At 44.7% G+C, this 23,105-nt stretch overlaps 1 protein-coding gene and 1 pseudogene across 1 annotated transcript; both read left to right on the top strand.

Moving 5' to 3' along the window:
- Positions 1–3,553: 3,553 nt before the first annotated feature.
- On the top strand, positions 3,554–4,381 carry LOC110507205 (olfactory receptor 10G4-like). Its single transcript, XM_021587096.2, has one exon. It carries the CDS (start codon positions 3,554–3,556, stop codon positions 4,379–4,381), a length of 828 nt encoding a protein of 275 aa, XP_021442771.2.
- Positions 4,382–8,278: 3,897 nt separating this feature from the next.
- LOC110507204 lies at positions 8,279–16,500 on the top strand (annotated as a pseudogene).
- Positions 16,501–23,105: the final 6,605 nt, after the last annotated feature.

Here is a 23,105-nt window from a genome sequence, read left to right as displayed (position 1 = left end):
AGCTTGGCTGTCGAAACGTTGGTATTACATTTTTGAGGCTGAGCTCCTAGAGTGTGCGGCTCTCTTTTATTTTATTTTCAGGTAACAAGACAGGAACAGCGTCAGCACATGGGTAACAACGACATACGAACATTAATGCAGCAGCGGAGAACAGAGATGGGGAACTAACAAATATAGGGGAGGTAATAAACAGGTGATTGAGTCCAGGTGAGTCCAATAATACCCTGATGCGTGTGATGGGGAAAGGTTGGGGAGCCTGTTGGGGAGCCTGCTGCCTTTGCGCGCAGGGAGGGAGAGCGGGAGCAGGTGTGACAGACTTAAATAGTTGGGAGTTCCTCCAATTGTCTTGTATAATATCCTTGGCGTCCATCTTGCAATTATCATCTTCCAACAGTCTACTATTGAGTTTCCAATATTTCCGATTTGGTTTATTAACTTCAGATCCATTAATATTTATAGATAAATACATAACTTTATGATCAGTAAGAATTGATGGTTCAATGGATACCTTGACAACAGTATTATCTAATAAATTAGAAATCAACCAATTAGAAATCACCCATCAATTGTTGACTGTCTGGACATGTCCTTGTTACTCCAAGTAAAGTCATTTTTATCAGGGCATTTAGATCTCCAAATATCGACTAATCCAAGACATAGTTTATTAAACTCAGGATTAACAATGCTGGATCTGTTAGGGGGGGGATATCTGACAATCATCACATTAGATACAGAATTAAAATCTCCACCTAAGATAATTTTGACATCCTGAAATACACCTATAACTCTATTAATCTCTTCAAATTCTTGAAATAATATCCTGTTGCTTTGTTTGTTGTTGGATGCATAAATATTCCCTAATAAAAACATTTCACAGTTGAAATTCAGTGTTAAAATGAACCAACCTCCAGAGTGGTGAATCTTACTACTGATGACTTTTCCGTTAAATGTACCTCTTAAAACTGTTACACTTGCAGAGTGGTTGTTGCCATATGATAACCAGATAGCCTTACCCCACTGATTTTTCAAAAAAATTAGATCGGAAGAACAAGCATGAGTCTCTTGTAGAAAGTAAAAGTCTGCATTAAACCATTTGCAATACAGGAAAATAACCTGTAAAAATAGCTGACAAATTCACCCAAATGTATATTTCTCTCGTGTATTTTCTTTGTTCTCTCTCTCGTTGAAATCCCCATTTTGGGTAACGCGCCATAGTGTGTTGGCCCGTTATACTAAGTTCTAATCAATAGCCTATAATGTGTTTTGTCTATGTGTATCTTTTATTATTATCTTAGCTTTTTAGTAAATAAATATTTGACTAAGATTGGTGTGGTAGAAACTCATTGGTGAGACCCGGGTCCGTGCAGATTCACGGGCTATACGACGTTCAGAACAAGATTGGTAGAGGTAACTGGTTAATTAGCGGCTGTTGTAAAATCGATATTCTGACATTCTTTGAGTTAATTTGGGAAAAATAAACTCAATAAAAACTACTTTTCCCATGGTGCCCCAGGTTAATGAGTTAATAATTGCTTGATTCAGTTAATCACTCAATTAGAAACTTGTAATCATTCGATGAGCAACAGTCGTCACATTAACTAATACAATGTCATGACACCAGGCAGTGATGCAACCCAGGATGTTCTCGATGGTGCAGCTGTAGAACCTTTTGAGTATCTGAGGACCCATGCCAAATCTTTTCAGTCTCCTGAGGGGGAATAGGTTTTGTTGTGCCCTCTTCACGACTGTCTTGGTGTGCTTGGACCATGTTCGTTTGTTGGTGACGTGGACACCAAGGAACTTGAAGCTCTCAACCTGCTCCACTACAGCCCCATCCATGAGAATGGGGTGTGCTCGTTCCTCCTTTCACTATAGTCCACAATCATCTCATTTGTCTTCATCACGTTGAGGGAGAGGTTGTTTTCCTGGCACCACACAGTCAGGTCTTTGACCTCCTCCCTATAGGCTGTCTCGTCGTTGTCTGTGATCAGGCCTACCCCTGTTGTGTCATCGGCAAACTTAATGATGGTGTTGGAGTCGTGCCTGGCCATGCAATCATGAGTGAACAGGGAATACAGGAGGGGATTGAGCATGCAGCCCTGAGTGGTCCCTGTGTTGAGGATCAGCGTGGTGGATGTGTTGTTACCTACTCTTACCACCTGGGGGGCGGCTCGTCAGGAAGTCTAGGATCCATTTGCAGAAGGTGTTTAGTCCCAGGGTCCTTAACTTATTGATGAGCTTTGAGGGCACTATGAATCACATTCTCACATAGCTGTTATTTTTGTCCAGGTGTAAAAAAGGCAGTATGGAGTGCAATAGAGATTGCATCATCTGTGGATCTGTTGGGGCAATATACAAGTTGGAATGGGTCTAGGGTTTCTGGGATAATGGTGTTGATGTAAGCCACGACCAGCATTTCAAAGCACTTTATGGCTACAGACGTGTGTGCTACGGGTCGGTAGTCATTTAGGCAGGTTAGGCCAGTCCAACTAGCATGTGTAAAACCTTTAGTGACATCATATTCCAATCATTCAGAATAGTTTGGTTTAGCAAAACCTGAAAGCCTAGTATTTTCCTTTTTCATTAGGGACATATCCATCCATGTTCCTGCTTTGGACGCAAGGGACATGATTATTATGTAGATATATTATAATCTCAGTTTGATATCAATGATATGGTTGGTTGTTGGGTCTCTACCCAGGAGGTTCTTAGGTGAACCAACCATGTATAAATATCCCATGCCATCATAGAGAGGATAACCATTGGATCTCTAGGTGAGCTCATCCGAAGGAAAGATGTAGGTGTCTTAGATGTTCAGATGTAGAACTGGATCATCTCACTGTGTGGTATCCTGATAGCATCAGGATTGTTGATATGAAAACATTCAATGAGTAGTATATTAGAACAGGATCATGATACTTTATGTAAAAATCATGATTCTGCTTCGATATAATCAATCATAGCATTATTTTTTGTTTGCTGTGCATTGTTTTCTCATTGTTTTGAGTATATTTAATTCATGACCACTTTTTCTGATTTGAAAATTAAGAAACGTAAGAGAATGAAAATTGAGAATGTGCTTAAAGCTTTTGGTGCTTAAATGTTGTAAGATTGATTTAGAGCAGTTATTCAGTAAAGCAGCGGTCATAATGGCGTAAGATTGATTTAGAGCAGTTATTCAGTAAAGCAGCGGTCATAATGGCGTAAGATTGATTTAGAGCAGTTATTCAGTAAAGCAGCGGTCATAATGGTGTAAGATTGATTTAGAGCAGTTATTCAGTAAAGCAGCGGTCATAATGGTGTAAGATTGATTTAGAGCAGTTATTCAGTAAAGCAGCGGTCATAATGGCGTAAGGAGTGCATGTTCATAAGTCTGGTTGAATGACACATATTTTTTTCCCTTGTAGCTCTTTGGACCTTCGAGGGACAGTGGAATATGTCCTTGGGAAATGTCTCTGGCAAAATAATACATCAATTTGTCATCGGTGGTTTTGACACACTTGACAGACCTCTGACAGTGGGGATTGTAATTCTGTGTATCTATCTCCTAGTCATGCTTTCTAATGTGGCAAATATATGTTTTATCCTTCATGATAAGCGTTTGCACAAGCCAATGTATCTTCTGATTTGCAACCTTGCTCTAGTTGATATGCTGTACAGCTCCAGTGCCTGTCCAACTATGATTGGTGTGCTGGTAGCTGGTGATAAAGCCATAGCTTATGTGTCATGCTTCATTCAGATGTTTGTTTTCCACCTGGGGGGCGTAATGGAGATGTTTGCTATCTCTGTCATGGCTTTTGATCGTTTGATTGCAATCTCTAATCCACTGAGGTATCAAAGTATCCTCACCAATGTTCGTACTCTGGTTCTGACCGGTGCTCTGTGGTTGGTTGCCTGTGCTTTTGTGGCTGTTATGCCTGCCACTGTGTTATCTCTCCCATACTGCCACTCAACCCTCAAATACACCTTCTGTGATTATGCTGCGTTAGTGAGAGCCACTTGTGTCAATCCTAGCTATTATTTTAATATGATAACCATTATCACCTTCTTTCTCCTGTTTGGCACTTTCTGTTCTATTTGCCTGTCCTACATATGGATCATATTTGCTATGGTTAAAATGTCCTCCAAGAACGACAAGAGGAAGATGTACAGTACTTGCTTCAGTCACTTGATAGTGGTAGTGTGTTATTACGTTCCTTTATTTGTACGTATAGTCTTGACCAGGCTAGGTGTGGTGCTGACCTTGGAAGAGCGTCATGGCTTGATGATCGGGGCTATTCTCGGGCCCTCTCTTGTAAATCCTTTTGTATACTGTTTTAGAACCAAAGAGATCAAAAACAAAATGTTGAAGATGTTTAACAAAGTTGCGCCCACTGAATAAAAAAAAAACGGTTTAATGAAGTCATCTCCTTGTTGTGTAGCCTACTGTGTGAGTGAATGTGTAAAAACATGTCTGTTACCGTGCTCTATAGAAGCATGCTTGCCTGTTTTAATATCACCTTTATTATGTTCTCTATTGGCAATAGAGGTTTAGGTATCAGGTATAAATCAATATAGGTTTCAAATCCCCTGCTTATATAGTAAAATGTAAGAAAAATATAGATATTTTATATAGATAGGATGTGTTAGAGAAACAATACACAAAGTATTCCTACAAATATGTGCTCCAGAACAATATGGACACTGTGCTCTAAAAACAATAGGAACACAACCAAAAGGAGACCTATGACCCAAAGCCACTATTTCACCAACATTATCAGTAGTGGGAGAATAACACTGCATTTTAACTCCACATGAAAAGTAGGAACATGTATCCTCTGGACTGGAACAGTATCAGCCCCTTCATTTGCTTTCATGTTTGAATCAGCCTTCTGTCAGGAGGCCTAACTCTGATGCATGGTATTGCGACATCTGTCTCTTCAGATAACACTCAAAATCGTCAACACATCATTAACCTAGCTCAATTAGCTGTGCAACACCTGAGCAGTGCTACAGTGCTAGCCAACACATCTGTGGTCACATTTCAGACCAGCTAGCACAACTGAATGATGGATGCAACAGTGCACACTTATTTTGTAGTATACTTTATAAAGAGCAAATAAATTGCACATAGGGTTTAGTTTACTCAAAGTAGACAATACAAATAGATTGTGTGATGTCTTAGATTTTCCCTGAGAATGTTTTTTTGCAATATCATGTGAGAATGGTGTTGTTTTTCTCACAATAAATGACCAGTTTGGTTTTGTTTTTATACATCACAATACATCTAAGTCATTTAGCAGAAACATCGTCCAGAATGACTGGCTAAAATGTAAATCCTGATTCAAGGACTCATTAGTCAGTTAATATTCCATTATCTCATGTGTAATTGAAATCTCAGGACACTTTAATAACACGGGGCTGCTTAATTATTTATTTTGGAATGAATTGATGCATATAGTGTCAGCATGATATCTTTTGAGACATACATTTGAAAATAAAGCAGGACTGTTCTTTCTGACCCGCAAACAACTTCATGGTCATGATTATAACCACCATATCACATGCAAAGTTAAGAACAAAATCCCGCCTTGACGTGGTCACGATAAAGATGTCTGAATCTGGTTGTAATTTGGTTTCCTGAAGTCACATGTCAATGTTTATCTGAAAATAATGTAATTGTAACGTTGCATCCCTATTTTGTCCATGGGAGCTGACTGCAGCACCAGTGTTTTTGCTGGGTTTCACACTCATATAGTTGTACGTTAGTTGTCAATGTAAAATGAGTGTTACTCATTAAGATTGGTTCTCATTCAATTATTCGTTACATGGGGGTTCGCTAGGACCGCCTACTCTCTTGAAGCACCTATCAAAGCGTCTGTTGGAAACAGACAGAGTAGCGAATGAGGTGAGACCCTCACTTCCATAAAAATAACCACTCTCCCACCCTCTGCTTATTCTCGTTTTCCTCATATCAGCTGAATATCTGTTTGTCTGCTAAACTGCTCACAAGGGAACCATGAAGGATATCATTGCCGAACGTAGGTGTTCCGACCCTGTTGAGAGGTTGAGTACTAACTGGAAGGTTTATGTTTTACTGTAGAAATTCCTTTTCAAATTCTCAGCCTCTGTTGGTAGCTATCATCACTGCTAGCAGTTGAGACTCGATGAGCCCAAGCTAACTTGGCTAGCTTGCTGAAAGGCATCTAACCTCACTAGCAGTGGTGTAAAGTACTTAAGTAAAAGTACTTTAAAGTACTACTTAAGTTGTTTCCTGGGGTATCTGTACTTGACTTTACTATTTATATTTTTGACAACTTTTACTTATACTTCACAACATTCCTAAAGAAAATCATATATTTTTTACTCCATTTTCCCTGACACCCAAAAGTAGTCGTTACATTTTGAATGCTTAGCAGGATAGGAAAAAGAGAACATCCCTGTCATTCCCCTGCCTCTGATCTGGCGGACTCACTAAACAAAAATGCTTAGTTTGTAAATTATGTGTGAGAGGGAGTGTACCACTGGCTATCCGTAAATTTAAAAAAACAAGAAAATCGTGCGGTCTGGTTTGTTTAAAAATATAAGGAATTTGAAATTAAGGGTCACTGCTAGCTTGCTAACAACCAACAAGCCTCGCTATAGTGTTATGGCTATAGCATTATATGGTGATCAATATTGCTAGCTGTTAGCCACAAGGCTCCTAACTAGCTAGCTTGGTACACCGTCCACACAAGCTGCTATTTGCTAGACTCCCGCCCCAGACAGCCCCGATAAAACAACTGCTCCCCGCAGTACCAGCTTTCCTCAGGGAAAAGAGATTGTCGGAAAAAACGTTCACTAGCAGGATTCTTGCCAAGTGCGTGCCAAACCTGGACTTGCACAATATGGAGGAATCCGGCTTTGGCAACCCTCCCATGGTGGAGCCATCACTGGCTGTTACGGCTTCTAGGAGTAGTGGGTGGAGGGGTCAGGCGCAGAGAGCAGGTAGTTCAGAACGTGGATCTTTATTCCAAAGACAGTGAAAACGGACATGCCAAACACAAGGGCGCAAACAAACAGGACTAAACTGTCCGGAAATATAGAATCCACAAATAATCCAACACCATGAACAGAAAACAAGCCCGCACAAAAGCCGGCGGGCCTAGACCCCTTAAATAGCCCACAAACTAAACTCAAAACAGGTGTAACCAATCAGACCAAACTAACAGAAACAAAAGAGGGAATCGATGGCAGCTAGTAGGCCGGCGACGTCGACCGCTGTTAAGGGAATTTTTATCAATGATGACTAATTATGTATACATTTCAATCAGGACTGACTAGTCCAAATGCTATTATGTACTGTACATATATGAATTTTCTCTCTTGCTCCCATTCCCAATTGTATATAATATAGTCAGGAGTTTAGTAACAATGACGGTCTGTTCCTTTGTACAAATGAATGAACTATCTCCAGATGGCAGGGACGGACTATCTCCAGACTGTCTAGAATGTTGATTTACAGTGACTGACCTTGGCTTTAGGAGAGGAGGGAAGGGAAGGCTCGAGAACTATAGGGCATCTCTACCGGTGTCATAAAAGAGATAGAACATTTAGAAAACACTGACGTCATTTTCAGTTTATAACCTGTGGTAAAATGTGTATGTACCCAGTACTCTCTTGAAATAAATGCTGTTACCTGAGTTTAAGACTGGGGCTCTGTCCATTCCTATAATAATAATATGGGTTTTACGATCCCATAGAATGCATTGACAGAGTAATGAATTCTGATTGGGAAATAATAGAGAGGAATTTAGAATTCCTTTAACAACCGCCGAGCGCCGCCCGAACAGGAAGAGGCACCATCTTCGGCGGGATTCGTGACACTGGCTCACAACCTCAGCCCCTCACATCGTATTATTAATGACACCAGCGCCTCACTCCCTGGGAAGGCGGAGCACTTTACTGCCTCTGTTTTTAAGAAAACGTACAAGGCCTCAGCCCAAGCAATTAGAGCCCTCTAAGTTCCCTTTTTTTGTTGGCATATCAGGCTGAATTACTGGAGGAAGTGGAGAAGCAACTAGACTAGACTCAGATGCTTAGGAGATTACGGACCTGAACCTCCGTGACTCCCATAGTGCCATCCAAGGCTGTGGTCTAGCCTTGAGCCTAGCAGTAGTGGGAGAAAGGTCTGAGCTTATCCAGCTTAACATACAGAGAAAATATGGACCTTCTGGATGCCCCAGTGACACCCAAAGAGTTGTTTGGGCCCACTGTCCCCGCCACAGAAGTGTGACATGAGCAAGGAAGTCGTCTTACGATGCGGCCGCAGCAAGGATCTGACCCTCTGTCCCCCCTAAAGGAGGTAAGAAGGGTCAGCCATCCTAGGGTGCAGCCCTGGCAGCGGAGGAGGCTAGTGTGCAGGGCCATACCCTCTCTCTTTGGGTTTAACGGTTGCTACTCTTTCCCCACTCCGAGTTTCGCAGCAGTGGGTATGCAGAGCTGTGTTAAGACGAAACCCTATTCTCTGTGCAGCAGCTCACTTTTGTGACCATGTTCATATGAGGAAATGGAGGAGAGACACTTTTGGTTCCTCCCCTTTTTTTTTGTTTACTTTCTGGATCTCGGCAGGTAGCCAGGCGGGTAGGAGCGTTGGGCCAGTAACTGAAAGGTTGCTGGCTTGAATATCAGAGCTGACAAGGTAAAAATCTGTTGTTCTGCCCCTGAGCAAGGCAGTTAACCCACTGTTCCCCGGGAGCCGATGACGTGAAAGTCGATTAAGGCAGCCCCCCCCCACCTCTCAGATTCAAAGGGGTTGGGATAAATGCGGAAGACATATTTCAGTTGAATGCATTCAGTTGTACATCTGATTAGGTACACTGTTTCCTTAGTTTACTTTCTGGATATTAGGGAAAGGGGGAGGGGCAACGCCCTCACAGGCGTAGGAGCCTCAGCCAGCTATCCACAAAGCTTTGGCTTTTCCTCATCAGGTTTTTTTTACTAAAATTGGTTCACGCAAGCCGGCCACTGCCTGCTCTATCTTCCCATCTTACGGGGTGGAAGAGCTTACACACCCATGAGCAGTGGGTGATGCCGTATGCTTTCCCTCCACATCTTTGAGCCCCTTGATGACCAGTTATTTTCCGGTCAGCAGTTACAACCCAGCAGTTACAACCCTACAACCCTGACCAATACTGGCAGCTCTCTAAATGCAGGTTCTTTACCCAAGAGAACAAAGCAATTTTCCCATTGTCGCACCTTGGAACCTATGGCTTTTCACCTGTCGCCTTCCCTAGAAAGGAGTCCCCATTGTTGTCCCGTACATGTGGTTGGCATCTACTTGGATTGTAGGAGAGCTTGGGCAAGGGTGTCCTGCTCTACGCTCGTTGGGCAACCACCCTCGTAAGGGCCCTTCTATATTCAATGGGACCATTATATAGATTTTATAATGGTGAGGGTAATAGCCGTCAGAGTGGCTTGGAAGGGCCCTTTCCTATGGAGTAGTTGACCTCTTGGTCACTGTTTTTGGGGAATATCTCATTAAACTGAGATTGTATGCTTCCCCTCACTTTCTGTGAGGTTTTTCCCGCTTTGTGTTGTCTATGCACCTTTTTCTGTGCATACTCCCTTAGTTTTGGGACCTCTGAAGGTTGCTGATGTTGGAACTTCCCTGTCTTCAGACAGCATTTTTGCGATACAGGAGTTGGCCACATCCCCACATGAGATATCGAAACAAAAAATTGAAAGATGAGTTAAGTTTAGTTGTGTAACCCAGGTTCTCTGACGTTATGAGCGAGATACAGTGCATTCAGTAAGTATTCAGACTCCTTGACTTTTTTCCCTTTTTTATGGATTAAATAAATCATTTTCCTCATCAATCTACACTTTTTTAGAAATGTTTGAAAATGTAAATATTTTGTTTTTGCAAATCTATATATAAAAAAGCAGAAATACCTTATTTACATAAGTATTTAGACCCTTTGCTCTGAGACTCGAAATTGAGCTCAGGTGCATCCTGCTTCCAATGATCATCCTTGAGATTTTTTTGCCACTTGATTGGAGTCCACCTGTGGTAAATTCAATTGATTGGAAATGATTTGGAAAGTCACAAACCTTTCTATACAATGTCCCATTGTTGACAGCGCATGTCAGAGCAAAAACCAAGCCATGAGGTCGAAGGAATTGTTGGTAGAGCTCCGAGACAGGATTTTGCAGAGGCACAGATCTGGGGAATGCTACCAAATCAAATCAAATCAAATGAAATTTTATTTGTCACATACACATGGTTAGCAGATGTAAATGCGAGTGTAGCAAAATGCTTGTGCTTCTAGTTCCGACAATGCAGTAATAACAAGTAACTAACAATTAACTAACAATTCCAAAACTACTGTCTTGTACACAGTGTAAGGGGATAAAGAATATGTACATAAGGATATATGAATGAGTGATGGTACAGAGCAGCATAGGCAAGATACAGTAGATGGTATCGAGTACAGTATGTACAAATGAGATGAGTATGTAAACAAAGTGGCATAATTTAAAGTGGCTAGTGATACATGTATTACATAAGGATACAGTCGATGATATAGAGTACAGTATATACGTATGCATATGAGATGAATAATGTAGGGTAAGTAACATTATATAAGGTAGCATTGTTTAAAGTGGCTAGTGATATATTTACATCATTTCCCATCAATTCCCATTATTAAAGTGGCTGGAGTTGAGTCAGTGTCAGTGTGTTGGCAGCAGCCACTCAGTGTTAGTGGTGGCTGTTTAACAGTCTGATGGCCTTGAGATAGAAGCTGTTTTTCAGTCTCTCGGTCCCAGCTTTGATGCACCTGTACTGACCTCTCCTTCTGGATGATAGCGGGGTGAACAGGCAGTGGCTCGGGTGGTTGATGTCCTTGATGATCTTTATGGCCTTCCTGTGACATCGGGTGGTGTAGGTGTCCTGGAGGGCAGGTAGTTTGCCCCCGGTGATGCGTTGTGCAGACCTCACTACCCTCTGGAGAGCCTTACGGTTGAGGGCGGTGCAGTTGCCATACCAGGCGGTGATACAGCCCGCCAGGATGCTCTCGATTGTGCATCTGTAGAAGTTTGTGAGTGCTTTTGGTGACAAGCCAAATTTCTTCAGCCTCCTGAGGTTGAAGAGGCGCTGCTGCGCCTTCTTCACGATGATGTCTGTGTGAGTGGACCAATTCAGTTTGTCTGTGATGTGTATGCCGAGGAACTTAAAACTTGCTACCCTCTCCACTACTGTTCCATCGATGTGGATAGGGGGGTGTTCCCTCTGCTGTTTCCTGAAGTCCACAATCATCTCCTTAGTTTTATTGACGTTGAGTGTGAGGTTATTTTCCTGACACCACACTCCGAGGGCCCTCACCTCCTCCCTGTAGGCCGTCTCGTCGTTGTTGGTAATCAAGCCTACCACTGTTGTGTCGTCCGCAAACTTGATGATTGAGTTGGAGGCGTGCGTGGCCACGCAGTCGTGGGTGAACAGGGAGTACAGGAGAGGGCTCAGAACGCACCCTTGTGGGGCCCCAGTGTTGAGGATCAGCGGGGAGGAGATGTTGTTGCCTACCCTCACCACCTGGGGGCGGCCCGTCAGGAAGTCCAGTACCCAGTTGCACAGGGCGGGGTCGAGACCCAGGGTCTCGAGCTTGATGACGAGCTTGGAGGGTACTATGGTGTTGAATGCCGAGCTGTAGTCGATGAACAGCATTCTCACATAGGTATTCCTCTTGTCCAGATGGGTTAGGGCAGTGTGCAGTGTGGTTGAGATTGCATCGTCTGTGGACCTATTTGGGCGGTAAGCAAATTGGAGTGGGTCTAGGGTGTCAGGTAGGGTGGAGGTGATATGGTCCTTGACTAGTCTCTCAAAGCACTTCATGATGACGGATGTGAGTGCTACGGGGCGGTAGTCGTTTAGCTCAGTTACCTTAGCTTTCATGGGAACAGGAACAATGGTGGCCCTCTTGAAGCATGTGGGAACAGCAGACTGGTATAGGGATTGATTGAATATGTCCGTAAACACACCGGCCAGCTGGTCTGCGCATGCTCTGAGGGCGCGGCTGGGGATGCCGTCTGGGCCTGCAGCCTTGCGAGGGTTAACACGTTTAAATGTCTTACTCACCTCGGCTGCAGTGAAGGAGAGACCGCATGTTTTCGTTGCAGGCCGTGTTTGGCCGTACCAAAAATGTCTGCTGCGTTGAAGGTCCCCAAAAACACAGTGGCCTCCATCATTATTAAATGGAAGACGTTTGGAACTACCAAGACTCTTCCAAGAGCTGGCCGCCCGGCCAAACTGAGCAATCAGGGGAGAAGGGCCTTGGTCAGGGAGATGACCAAGAACCCGATGGTAACTCTGACAGAGCCCCAGAGTTCCTCTGTAGAGACGGGAGAACCTTCCAGAAGAACAATCATCTCTGCAGCACACCATCAATCAGGCCTTTATGGTACAGTGGCCAGACGGAAGTTTGCCAAAAGGCACCTAAAGGACTCTCAGACCATGAGAATCAAGATTCTCTGGTCTGAGGATACCAAGATTTGGCCTGAATGCCAATCGTCATGTCTGGAGGAAACCTGCCACCATCTGTACTGGGAAGCATGGTGATGGCAGCATCACGCTGTGGTAATGTTTTTCAGCGGCAGGGACTGGGAGACTAGTCAGGATCGAGGGAAAGATGAATGGAGCAAAGTACAGAGAGATCCTTGATGAAAACCTGCTCCAGAGCGCCCAAGACCTCAGACTGGGGCAAAGGTTCACATTTCAACAGGACAACGACCCTAAGCATACAGCCAAGACAATGCAGGAGTGGCTTCGGGACAAGTCTCTGAATGTCCTTGAGTGGCCCAGCCAGAGCCCGGACCTGAACCTGATCGAACATCTCTGGAGAGACCTGAAAATAGCTGTACAGCGATGCTCCCCAACCAACCTGACAGAGCTTGAGAAGATCTGCAGAAAGAATGGGAGAAACTCCCCAAATACAGGCCTGACATGCTTGTAGCGTCATACCCAAGAAGACTCAAGGCTGTAATCACTGCCAAAGTTGCTTCAACAAAGTATGGAGTAAAAGGTCTGAATTCTTATGTAAATGTTGTATGTCAGTTTTTTATCTTTTATACATTTGCAAAACAAATTTAAAAAACTGTTTTTGCTTTGTCGTTATAGGTTATTGTGTGTAGGTTGATGAGGGAAACACATTTTTTAATCAATTTTAGAATAAGACTGTAACGTAACAAATTGTGGGAAAAGTTGAGGGGTCTGAATACTCACCACATTCCCCTGCTCGCCAAGAGAGTGAGGAGAAGAAGCATGCTTGGGAATAACCAGGGGGCAGTGGTTCAGAGGGCAATGGTTCCTTTTATGTAAGTGAGGGTCTCACTTCATTTGCCACTCGCCACTTTACTCTTCTGTCTCCAATAGATACTTTTGATGGGTACTTCAGAGAGAGTAGCAAACTCCCACATGAGATATCTCACTCATAATATTAGAGAACCGGTGGGTTAAGCAAGCAATCTGACTTTTAATGCCAAATAAATTGAAAGACCTCTGACAGTGGGGATTGTAATTCTGTGTATCTATCTCCTAGTCATGCTTTCTAATGTGGCAAATACAGTGCCTTGCGAAAGTATTCGGCCCCCTTGAACTTTGCTACCTCTTGCCACATTTCAGGCTTCAAACATAAAGATATAAAACTGTATTTTTTTTGTGAAGAATCAACAACAAGTGGGACACAATCATGAAGTGGAACGACATTTATTGGATATTTCAAACTTTTTTAACAAATCAAAAACTGAAAAATTGGGCGTGCAAAATTATTCAGCCCCCTTAAGTTAATACTTTGTAGCGCCACCTATTGCTGCGATTACAGCTGTAAGTCGCTTGGGGTATGTCTCTATCAGTTTTGCACATCGAGAGACGGAATTTATTTCCCATTCCTCCTTGCAAAACAGCTCAAGCTCAGTGAGGTTGGATGGAGAGCATTTGTGAACAGCAGTTTTCAGTTCTTTCCACAGATTCTCGATTGGATTCAGGTCTGAACTTTGATTTGGCCATTCTAACACCTGGATATGTTTATTTTTGAACCATTCCATTGTAGATTTTGCTTTATGTTTTGGATCATTGTCTTGTTGGAAGACAAATCTCCATCCCAGTCTCAGGTCTTTTGCAGACATCAGGTTTTCTTCCAGACTGGTCCTGTATTTGGCTCCATCCATCTTCCCATCAATTTTAACCATCTTCCCTGTCCCTGCTGAAGAAAAGCAGGCCCAAACCATGATGCTGCCACCACCATGTTTGACAGTGGGGATGGTGTGTTCAACTGTGTTGCTTTTAAGCCAAACATAACGTTTTGCATTGTTGCCAAAAAGTTCAATTTTGGTTTCATCTGACCAGAGCATCTTCTTCCACATGTTTGGTGTGTCTCCCAGGTGGCTTGTGGCAAACTTTAAACAACACTTTTTATGGATATCTTTAAGAAATGGCTTTCTTCTTGCCACTCTTCCATAAAGGCCAGATTTGTGCAATATACGACTGATTGTTGTCCTATGGACAGAGTCTCCCACCTCAGGTGTAGATCTCTGCAGTTCATCCAGAGTGATCATGGGCCTCTTGGCTGCATCTCTGATCAGTCTTCTCCTTGTATGAGCTGAAAGTTTAGAGGGACAGCCAGGTCTTGGTAGATTTGCAGTGGTCTGATACTCCTTCCATTTCAGTATTATCGCTTGCACAGTGCTTCTTGGGATGTTTAAAGCTTGGGAAATCTTTTTGTATCCAAATCCGGCTTTAAACTTCTTCACAACTGTATCTCGGACCTGCCTGGTGTGTTCCTTGTTCTTCATGATGCTCTCTGCGCTTTTAACGGACCTCTGAGACTATCACAGTGCAGATGCATTTATACGGAGACTTGATTACACACAGGTGGATTGTATTTATCATCATTAGTCATTTAGGTCAACATTGGATCATTCAGAGATCCTCACTGAACTTCTGGAGAGAGTTTGCTATACTGAAAGTAAAGGGGCTGAATAATTTTGCACGCCCAATTTTTCAGTTTTTGATTTGTTAAAAAAGTTTGAAATATCCAATAAATGTCGTTCTACTTCATGATCGTGTCCCACTTATTGTTGATTCTTCACAAAAAAATACAGTTTTATATCTTTATGTTTGAAGCCTGAAATGTGGCAAAAGGTCGCAAAGTTCAAGGGGGCCGAATACTTTCGCAAGGCACTGTATATTGGCATTTTAAACTTAGCAGTATCTGACTTAGGTGAGAGAAGTGCACTAATTCCTAACCTGATTAAGACATTTATTTTTGATTCACAGTACATCAGCTGTGAAGCATGTCTGGCCAATATGTTTTTTTGTGTTCTTCTTTATTTCCTTGCAGTCTATGACCCTTGTTGTTCTGGCATGTGATAGGTTTGTTGCCATGTGCTTGCCTCTGAGATACCACACTCTGCTCACTAACACTAGCATGTCTGTCATGATTACAGGGATGTGGCTTGTCGATGTGGTCATTGTTGGTACAAACACGGTCCTGATCACTTGACTGTCTTACTGTAAAACCATAGTTATTGACAGTTATTTCTGTGATCATGGGCCTTTGTACAGAATGGCCTGAAACGACAATTCTGTCAATTCCATCATGGCAAAAGTGAATACAGTACTAGTCCTTCATGTACCGTTCGTTTTCATAGTCCTGTCTTATGTGTGTATTTTACTTGCCCTGTTTAGAATTACTACCTGGGAAGGCTGTGTGAAGGCTCTGAAGACTTGTACATCACACCTTCTCAGAGTAGCACTTTTCCTTCTTCCATTTATATCCACCTACATTGCTGCAGTGACCTTCTCTCTTCACCCCAATGCAAGGATTATCTGTTTGTCTCTTGCTTCAGCTATCCCTCTCATGCTCAATCCAGTCATTTATGTTTTGAATACTGAGGAAATCAGAACTGGGAAACACAAAGACCGACGACAAACCGTGCAGCAGCAGGGAACAGAGCAGGGGAACTGACAAATATTGGGGAGGTAATAAACAGGTGATTGAGTGAGTCCAGGTGAGTCCAATATCGCTGATGCGCATGACGAGGGAAGGCAGGAGTGCGTAATGCAGGGCAACCTGGTGCCCTCGAGCGCCAGGGGGGAAGAGAAGGAGCAGGCGTGACAAGAGTTGCATGTTATGTAACCAAAATAAATAAGTTAATCAGAAGCTGATTATGTATGCGTAGGATGTATGTTTGGATGTATGGTAATGTATGTTTTGAATGTATAGCTCTGAAAACATATGGTGTACAACGGGAGGCCTTTCCAGGCTCCCACCTTATTGCAGTTTGATCTTGTCTACCAGAATAACTGGCCTCGTATCCTTCATTTATAATAAATGATCCTCACATAAGGTCAACACCCTCCCTATCACAAAGAGGTGGGAAAGAGACCTAGAGAACCTTGGTCTCAAATGGGACTGGCCCATGGTATGGAACAACATTTCTTCATCTCAAAACCTTTCCCATCAGCTGGACCTATTTCACTCCTGAGAGTAGATTTAAAATATAGCTTGTAGATAATGATCAATGTTTCCAAATGCTCTTGTTCTGAAATAGGAAACTTTCTGCAAATGTTTTGGTGCTGTTTAACTGTGGATCTCTTTGGAAGCATGTCTTTGACATTTTAGGAAAAATCTTAAATAAGATCCTTCCAATATGCTATGTCCCAAACGTGTAACTACATTGCTCCTTATAATAGCGTAACTACACTGCTCCTTATAATAGCGTAACTACACTGCTCCTTATAATAGCGTAACTACACTGCTCCTTATAATAGCGTAACTACACAGCTCCTTATAATAGTTATGTTTATTCACCACAAAACAAGAACTGCGACATTCTTTTTTTTAGATCCTTAAATAGATTTTTGTCTCTTTAATTTAGATATTTGTCCCTCTGCGTACTGCTTGTACGTACTGCTTGTATGTTACCTTAAACTGAATAAATAAAAAATAAATATAGAATTGTTCACAAAAATGCTTACAATGATTATACATTTGTATTAAAGGTTTATAAATAATCTATTAATCCTTATTCATGAAATGTATTATAAAAACAATTTTACCTGTGAAAAGAGCCCGACACTATGGATCTGCCAGTGAATATGTTTTAGTGTCATCTAGTGGAACTAATTAATATATGCTATTTAATTGAATTAGAGTTGAACTCTTTCAACATAAATACTGTATATCTGCATACTTTGCATTTAAACTTGACTCTTTATACCATTAATGTATGTGATCACTATGTGACATACCTGTACTCACTTATCATGCCCTGTACTGTCAGTTATCACACTGTCAGTTATCAGAATGATTTTACCTCAACATGTTGTACAGTACCTTTCTGTTAATACAGTAGCTTTATAATGGTTGCAGGATTAATCCATCCAATAATTAATGTTATATATAAACACCCCAAAATTACAGCTGTGGCAAAAAAACATCTCTGAAATGTACACAAAAATATATTTGAAATTAGATTGCATTTTATTTACCATATGTTACATATATTACCTTCAAATACTATGTTCAGCAGAATTGACATAAGTAGCTTTGTTGCAAATATCTTAGAGTTAGTGTGTATTAAACAGTATCAACAGAAAAATATTTAAATTAAGTAGATACAAAGGGGAAGGTTGCCTTGGAAACATTTCTTAAATCTTGAGTTCTTGCTGCAGAATTGAACCCAAACTAAAGATCTGAAAACATAAGATCAGTAACTCCATGTAAGGTCTCATTTGTGTGGAGTAGCTTTTGTCTTTACATACAGTTTGATGATTTTCTCTTGCAGCTCCTCTGTCTTTAGGCTGTAGTTGATAGTGTTGAGCATGGATGGCAGGCACAGTGAGGATGGCAGGGTGACAGACACAGTGAGGATGGCAGGGTGACAGACACAGTGAGGATGGCAGGGTGAAAGACATAGTGAGGATGGCAGGGTGACAGACACAGTGAGGATGGCAGGGTGACAGACACAGTGAGGATGGCAGGGTGACAGACACAGTGAGGATGGCAGGGTGACAGACACAGTGAGGATGGCAGGGTGACAGACACAGTGAGGATGGCAGGGTGACAGACACAGTGAGGATGGCAGGGTGACAGACACAGTGAGGATGGCAGGGTGACAGACACAGTGAGGATGGCAGGGTGACTGACACAGTGAGGATGGCAGGGTGACTGACACAGTGAGGATGGCAGGGTGACTGACACAGTGAGGATGGCAGGGTGACAGACACAGTGAGGATGGCAGGGTGACAGACACAGTGAGGATGGCAGGGTGACAGACACAGTGAGGATGGCAGGGTGACAGACACAGTGAGGATGGCAGGGTGACAGACAGTGAGGATGGCAGGGTGACAGACACAGTGAGGATGGCAGGGTGACAGACACAGTGAGGATGGAAGACTGACAGACACAGTGAGGATGGCAGGGTGACAGACACAGTGAGGATGGCAGGGTGACAGACACAGTGAGGATGGCAGGGTAACTGACACAGTGAGGATGGCAGGGTGACTGACACAGTGAGGATGGCAGGGTGACTGACACAGTGAGGATGGCAGGGTGACAGACACAGTGAGGATGGCAGACACAGTGAGGATGGCAGGATGACAGCCACAGTGAGGATGGCAGACACAGTCAGGATGGCAGCCACAGTGAGGATGGCAGGATGGCAGCCACAGTGAGAATGGCAGGATGGCAGCCACAGTGAGGATGGCAGCCACAGTGAGGATGGCAGGGTGACGGACACAGTGAGGATGGCAGGGTGACGGACACAGTGAGGATGGCAGGATGACAGACAGTGAGGATGGCAGGATAGCAGACACAGTGAGGATGGCAGGGTGACAGACACAGTGAGGATGGCAGGGTGACAGACACAGTGAGGATGGCAGGGTGACAGACACAGTGAGGATGGCAGGGTGACAGACAGTGAGGATGGCAGGGTGACAGACAGTGAGGATGGCAGGATTAGAGACACAGTGAGGATGGCAGGGTGACAGACACAGTGAGGATGGCAGGGTGACAGACACAGTGAGGATGGCAGGGTGACAGACACAGTGAGGATGGTAGGGTGACAGACACAGTGAGGATGGCAGGGTGACAGACACAGTGAGGATGGCAGGATGGCAGACACAGTGAGGATGGCAGGATGGCAGACACAGTGAGGATGGCAGGGTGACAGACACAGTGAGGATGGCAGGGTGACAGACACAGTGAGGATGGCAGGGTGACAGACACAGTGAGGATGGCAGGGTGACAGACACAGTGAGGATGGCAGGGTGACAGACACAGTGAGGATGGCAGGGTGACAGACACAGTGAGGATGGCAGGGTGACAGACACAGTGAGGATGGCAGGGTGACAGACAGTGAGGATGGCAGGGTGACAGACACAGTGAGGATGGAAGACTGACAGACACAGAGAGGATGGCAGGGTGACAGACACAGTGAGGATGGAAGACACAGTGAGGATGGCAGGGTGACAGACACAGTGAGGATGGCAGGGTGACAGACACAGTGAGGATGGCAGGGTGACAGACACAGTGAGGTTGGCAGGGTGACAGACACAGTGAGGATGGCAGGGTGACAGACACAGTGAGAATGGCAGGGTGACAGACACAGTGAGGATGGCAGGGTAACAGACACAGTGAGGATGGCAGGGTAACAGACACAGTGAGGATGGCAGGGTGACAGACACAGTGAAGATGGCAGACACAGTGAGGATGGCAGGGTGACAGACACAGTGAGGATGGCAGGGTGACAGACACAGAGAGTATGGCAGGGTGACAGACACAGTGAGGATGGAAGACACAGTGAGGATGGCAGGGTGACAGACACAGTGAGGATGGCAGACACAGTGAGGATGGCAGGGTGACAGACACAGTGAGGATGGCAGGGTGACAGACACAGTGAGGATGGCAGGGTGACAGACACAGTGAGGATGGCAGGGTGACAGACACAGCGAGGATGGCAGGGTGACAGACACAGTGAGGATGGCAGGGTAACAGACACAGTGAGGATGGCAGGGTAACAGACACAGTGAGGATGGCAGGGTGACAGACACAGTGAGGATGGCACACAGTGAGGATGGCAGGATGACAGACACAGTGAGGATGGCAGGGTGACAGACACAGTGAGGATGGCAGAAACCGTGATGATGGCAGGATGGCAGACACAGTGAGGATGGCAGGATGGCAGACACAGTGAGGATGGCAGGATGGCAGACACAGTGAGGATCGCAGGATGACAGACACAGTGAGGATGGCAGGATGACAGACACAGTGAGGATGACAGACATATTGAGGATGGCAGGATGACAGACACAGTGAGGATGGCAGGATGACAGAAACAGTGAGGATGGCAGGATGACAGACACAGTGAGGATGGCAGGATGACAGACACAGTGAGGATGGCAGGATGACAGACACAGTGAGGATGGCAGGGTGACAGACACAGTGAGAATGGCAGGGTGACAGACACAGTGAGGATGGCAGGGTGACAGACACAGTGAGGATGGCAGACATAGTGAGGATGGCAGACACAGTGAGGATGGCAGGATGGCAGACACAGTGAGGATGGCAGGGTGACAGACACAGTGAGGATGGCAGGGTGACAGACACAGTGAGGATGGCAGACACAGTGAGGATGGCAGACACAGTGAGGATGGCAGACACAGTGAGGATGGCAGACACAGTGAGGATGGCAGACAGAGTGAGGATGGCAGGATGGCAGACACCGTGAGGATGGCAGGATGACAGACACAGTGAGGATGGCAGGATGGCAGAAACAGTGAGGATGGCAGGATGGCAGACACAGTGAGGATGGCAGGATGACAGAAACAGTGAGGATGGCAGAATGACAGACACAGTGAGGATGACAGGATGACAGACACAGTGAGGATGACAGACACAGTGAGGATGGCAGAGTGACAGACACAGTGAGGATGGCAGGGTGACAGACACAGTGAGGATGGCAGACACAGTGAGGATGGCAGACACAGTGAGGATGGCAGGATGGCAGACACAGTGAGGATGGCAGGATGGCAGACACATTGATGAATGCAGACACAGTGATGGCAGGATGACAGGATGACAGACACAGTGAGGATGGCAGGATGGCAGACACAGTGAGGATGGCAGAATGGCAGACACAGTGAGGATGGCAGGATGACAGAAACAGTGAGGATGGCAGGATGACAGACACAGTGAGGATGGCAGGATGGCAGACAGTGAGGATGGCAGGATGACAGACACAGTGAGGATGACAGACATAGTGAGGATGGCAGGATGACAGACACAGTGAGGATGGCAGGATGACAGAAACAGTGAGGATGGCAGAATGACAGACACAGTGAGGATGACAGGATGACAGACACAGTGAGGATGACAGACACAGTGAGGATGGCAGAGTGACAGACACAGTGAGGATGGCAGGGTGACAGACACAGTGAGGATGGCAGACACAGTGAGGATGGCAGACACAGTGAGGATGGCAGGATGGCAGACACAGTGAGGATGGCAGGATGGCAGACACATTGATGAATGCAGACACAGTGATGGCAGGATGACAGGATGACAGACACAGTGAGGATGGCAGGATGGCAGAAACAGTGAGGATGGCAGAATGGCAGACACAGTGAGGATGGCAGGATGACAGAAACAGTGAGGATGGCAGGATGACAGACACAGTGAGGATGGCAGGATGGCAGACAGTGAGGATGGCAGGATGACAGACACAGTGAGGATGACAGACATAGTGAGGATGGCAGGATGACAGACACAGTGAGGATGGCAGGATGACAGACACAGTGAGGATGGCAGCCAGGAGGTCTGAGGACTGCACCAAGTGCAGGTTACCTAGGAGGGAAGGGTGTGACAGTAATACTAGTACGTACTCGGACCCAGGCACAGAGAAACACAGCAAGCAGAGGTAAGGGTAAATCAAGAACTTTTACTAAGGTCTTTATAGAAAACAAAGCAATAACACACGAGTACACTAAACAAACCTGTGCCCTAAGCAAAGATGCAGGCAAACAGAGGAACCTAAATTACAAGGCAACCAGGTGAACTGAGAGGGTAATCAAACACAGGTGAAACCGCTAAGAATTAAATCAGGGTAAACTGGAAACTAGAAAACAAGATAAGGGTAACAACACTCCCCAAGGAAATCGGGAGCTTCTTGCGGTCAAACTGGCTTTGGAGGAGTGGCGGCCCTGGTTGGAGGGTTCGGAACATCCCTTTACGGTTTGGACTACATCCAGGAGGCTAAACGCCTCAGTCCCTGACAGGCTCGTTGGGCTCTCTTCTTCACTCGGTTCAAATTCACGTCATCTTACCTTCCTGGGTTTAAGAACGTGAAGCCGGATGCTCTTTCTTGCCAGTTCCCCAGCTCCAGTGAGGATCGGCCACTTGCATCCATAATTTTCAGGTCGCTCATCCTCGCGCCGGTGTCCTGGGGTATAGAGACTGTAGTGAGGGAGGCGCAAGGTAGGGAGGCAGTTCCAGACGGCTGTCCACCAAACATACTTTTTGTCCCTCTTGGGGCACTGTCCAAGGTACTTCTTCCAAGGTACGTCTCACCTCTCATCCGGGAGGGCTCAGAATTCTAAAGTTTCTTAGGAGGTGGTTTTGGTGGACCTCAGCGGAGGTGGACACTCTACCTTTGTGGCTGCTTATCCGACATGCCCCGAACAAAACTCCTCGTCAGCAGCCTCTGGGGCTTCTTCATCCGCTGTCAACACCTTCTCGACCCTGGTCTCATCTCTCTATGGATTTCATCACGGGTCTTCCATCCTCAGCAGGCCACACTAACATCCTAGTCATTGTGGACCGTTTTCCCAAGGTGGCTGTCACATCCTGACCTTAGCTCCTTTTTTATGTCTCTGTTTTAGTTTGGTCAGGGCGTGAGTTGGGGTGGGCATTCTATGTTTTTGTTCTAGGTTTTGTATTTCTGTGTTTGGCCTGGTATGGTTCCCAATCAGAGGCAGCTGTCAATCATTGTCTCTGATTGAGAACCATACTTAGGTAGCCTGTGTTCCCGCTATGATTTGTGGGTAGTTGTTTTCTGTTTAGTTTGTCACCTTACAGAACTGTTTCGTTTCT

The sequence above is a fragment of the Oncorhynchus mykiss genome, chromosome 27 (assembly GCF_013265735.2).
Source record: "Oncorhynchus mykiss isolate Arlee chromosome 27, USDA_OmykA_1.1, whole genome shotgun sequence".
Taxonomy (NCBI): Eukaryota; Metazoa; Chordata; class Actinopteri; order Salmoniformes; family Salmonidae; genus Oncorhynchus; species Oncorhynchus mykiss.
Note: the sequence above shows the minus strand (reverse complement) of the source record. Positions and strands in the feature narration are given on the sequence as shown.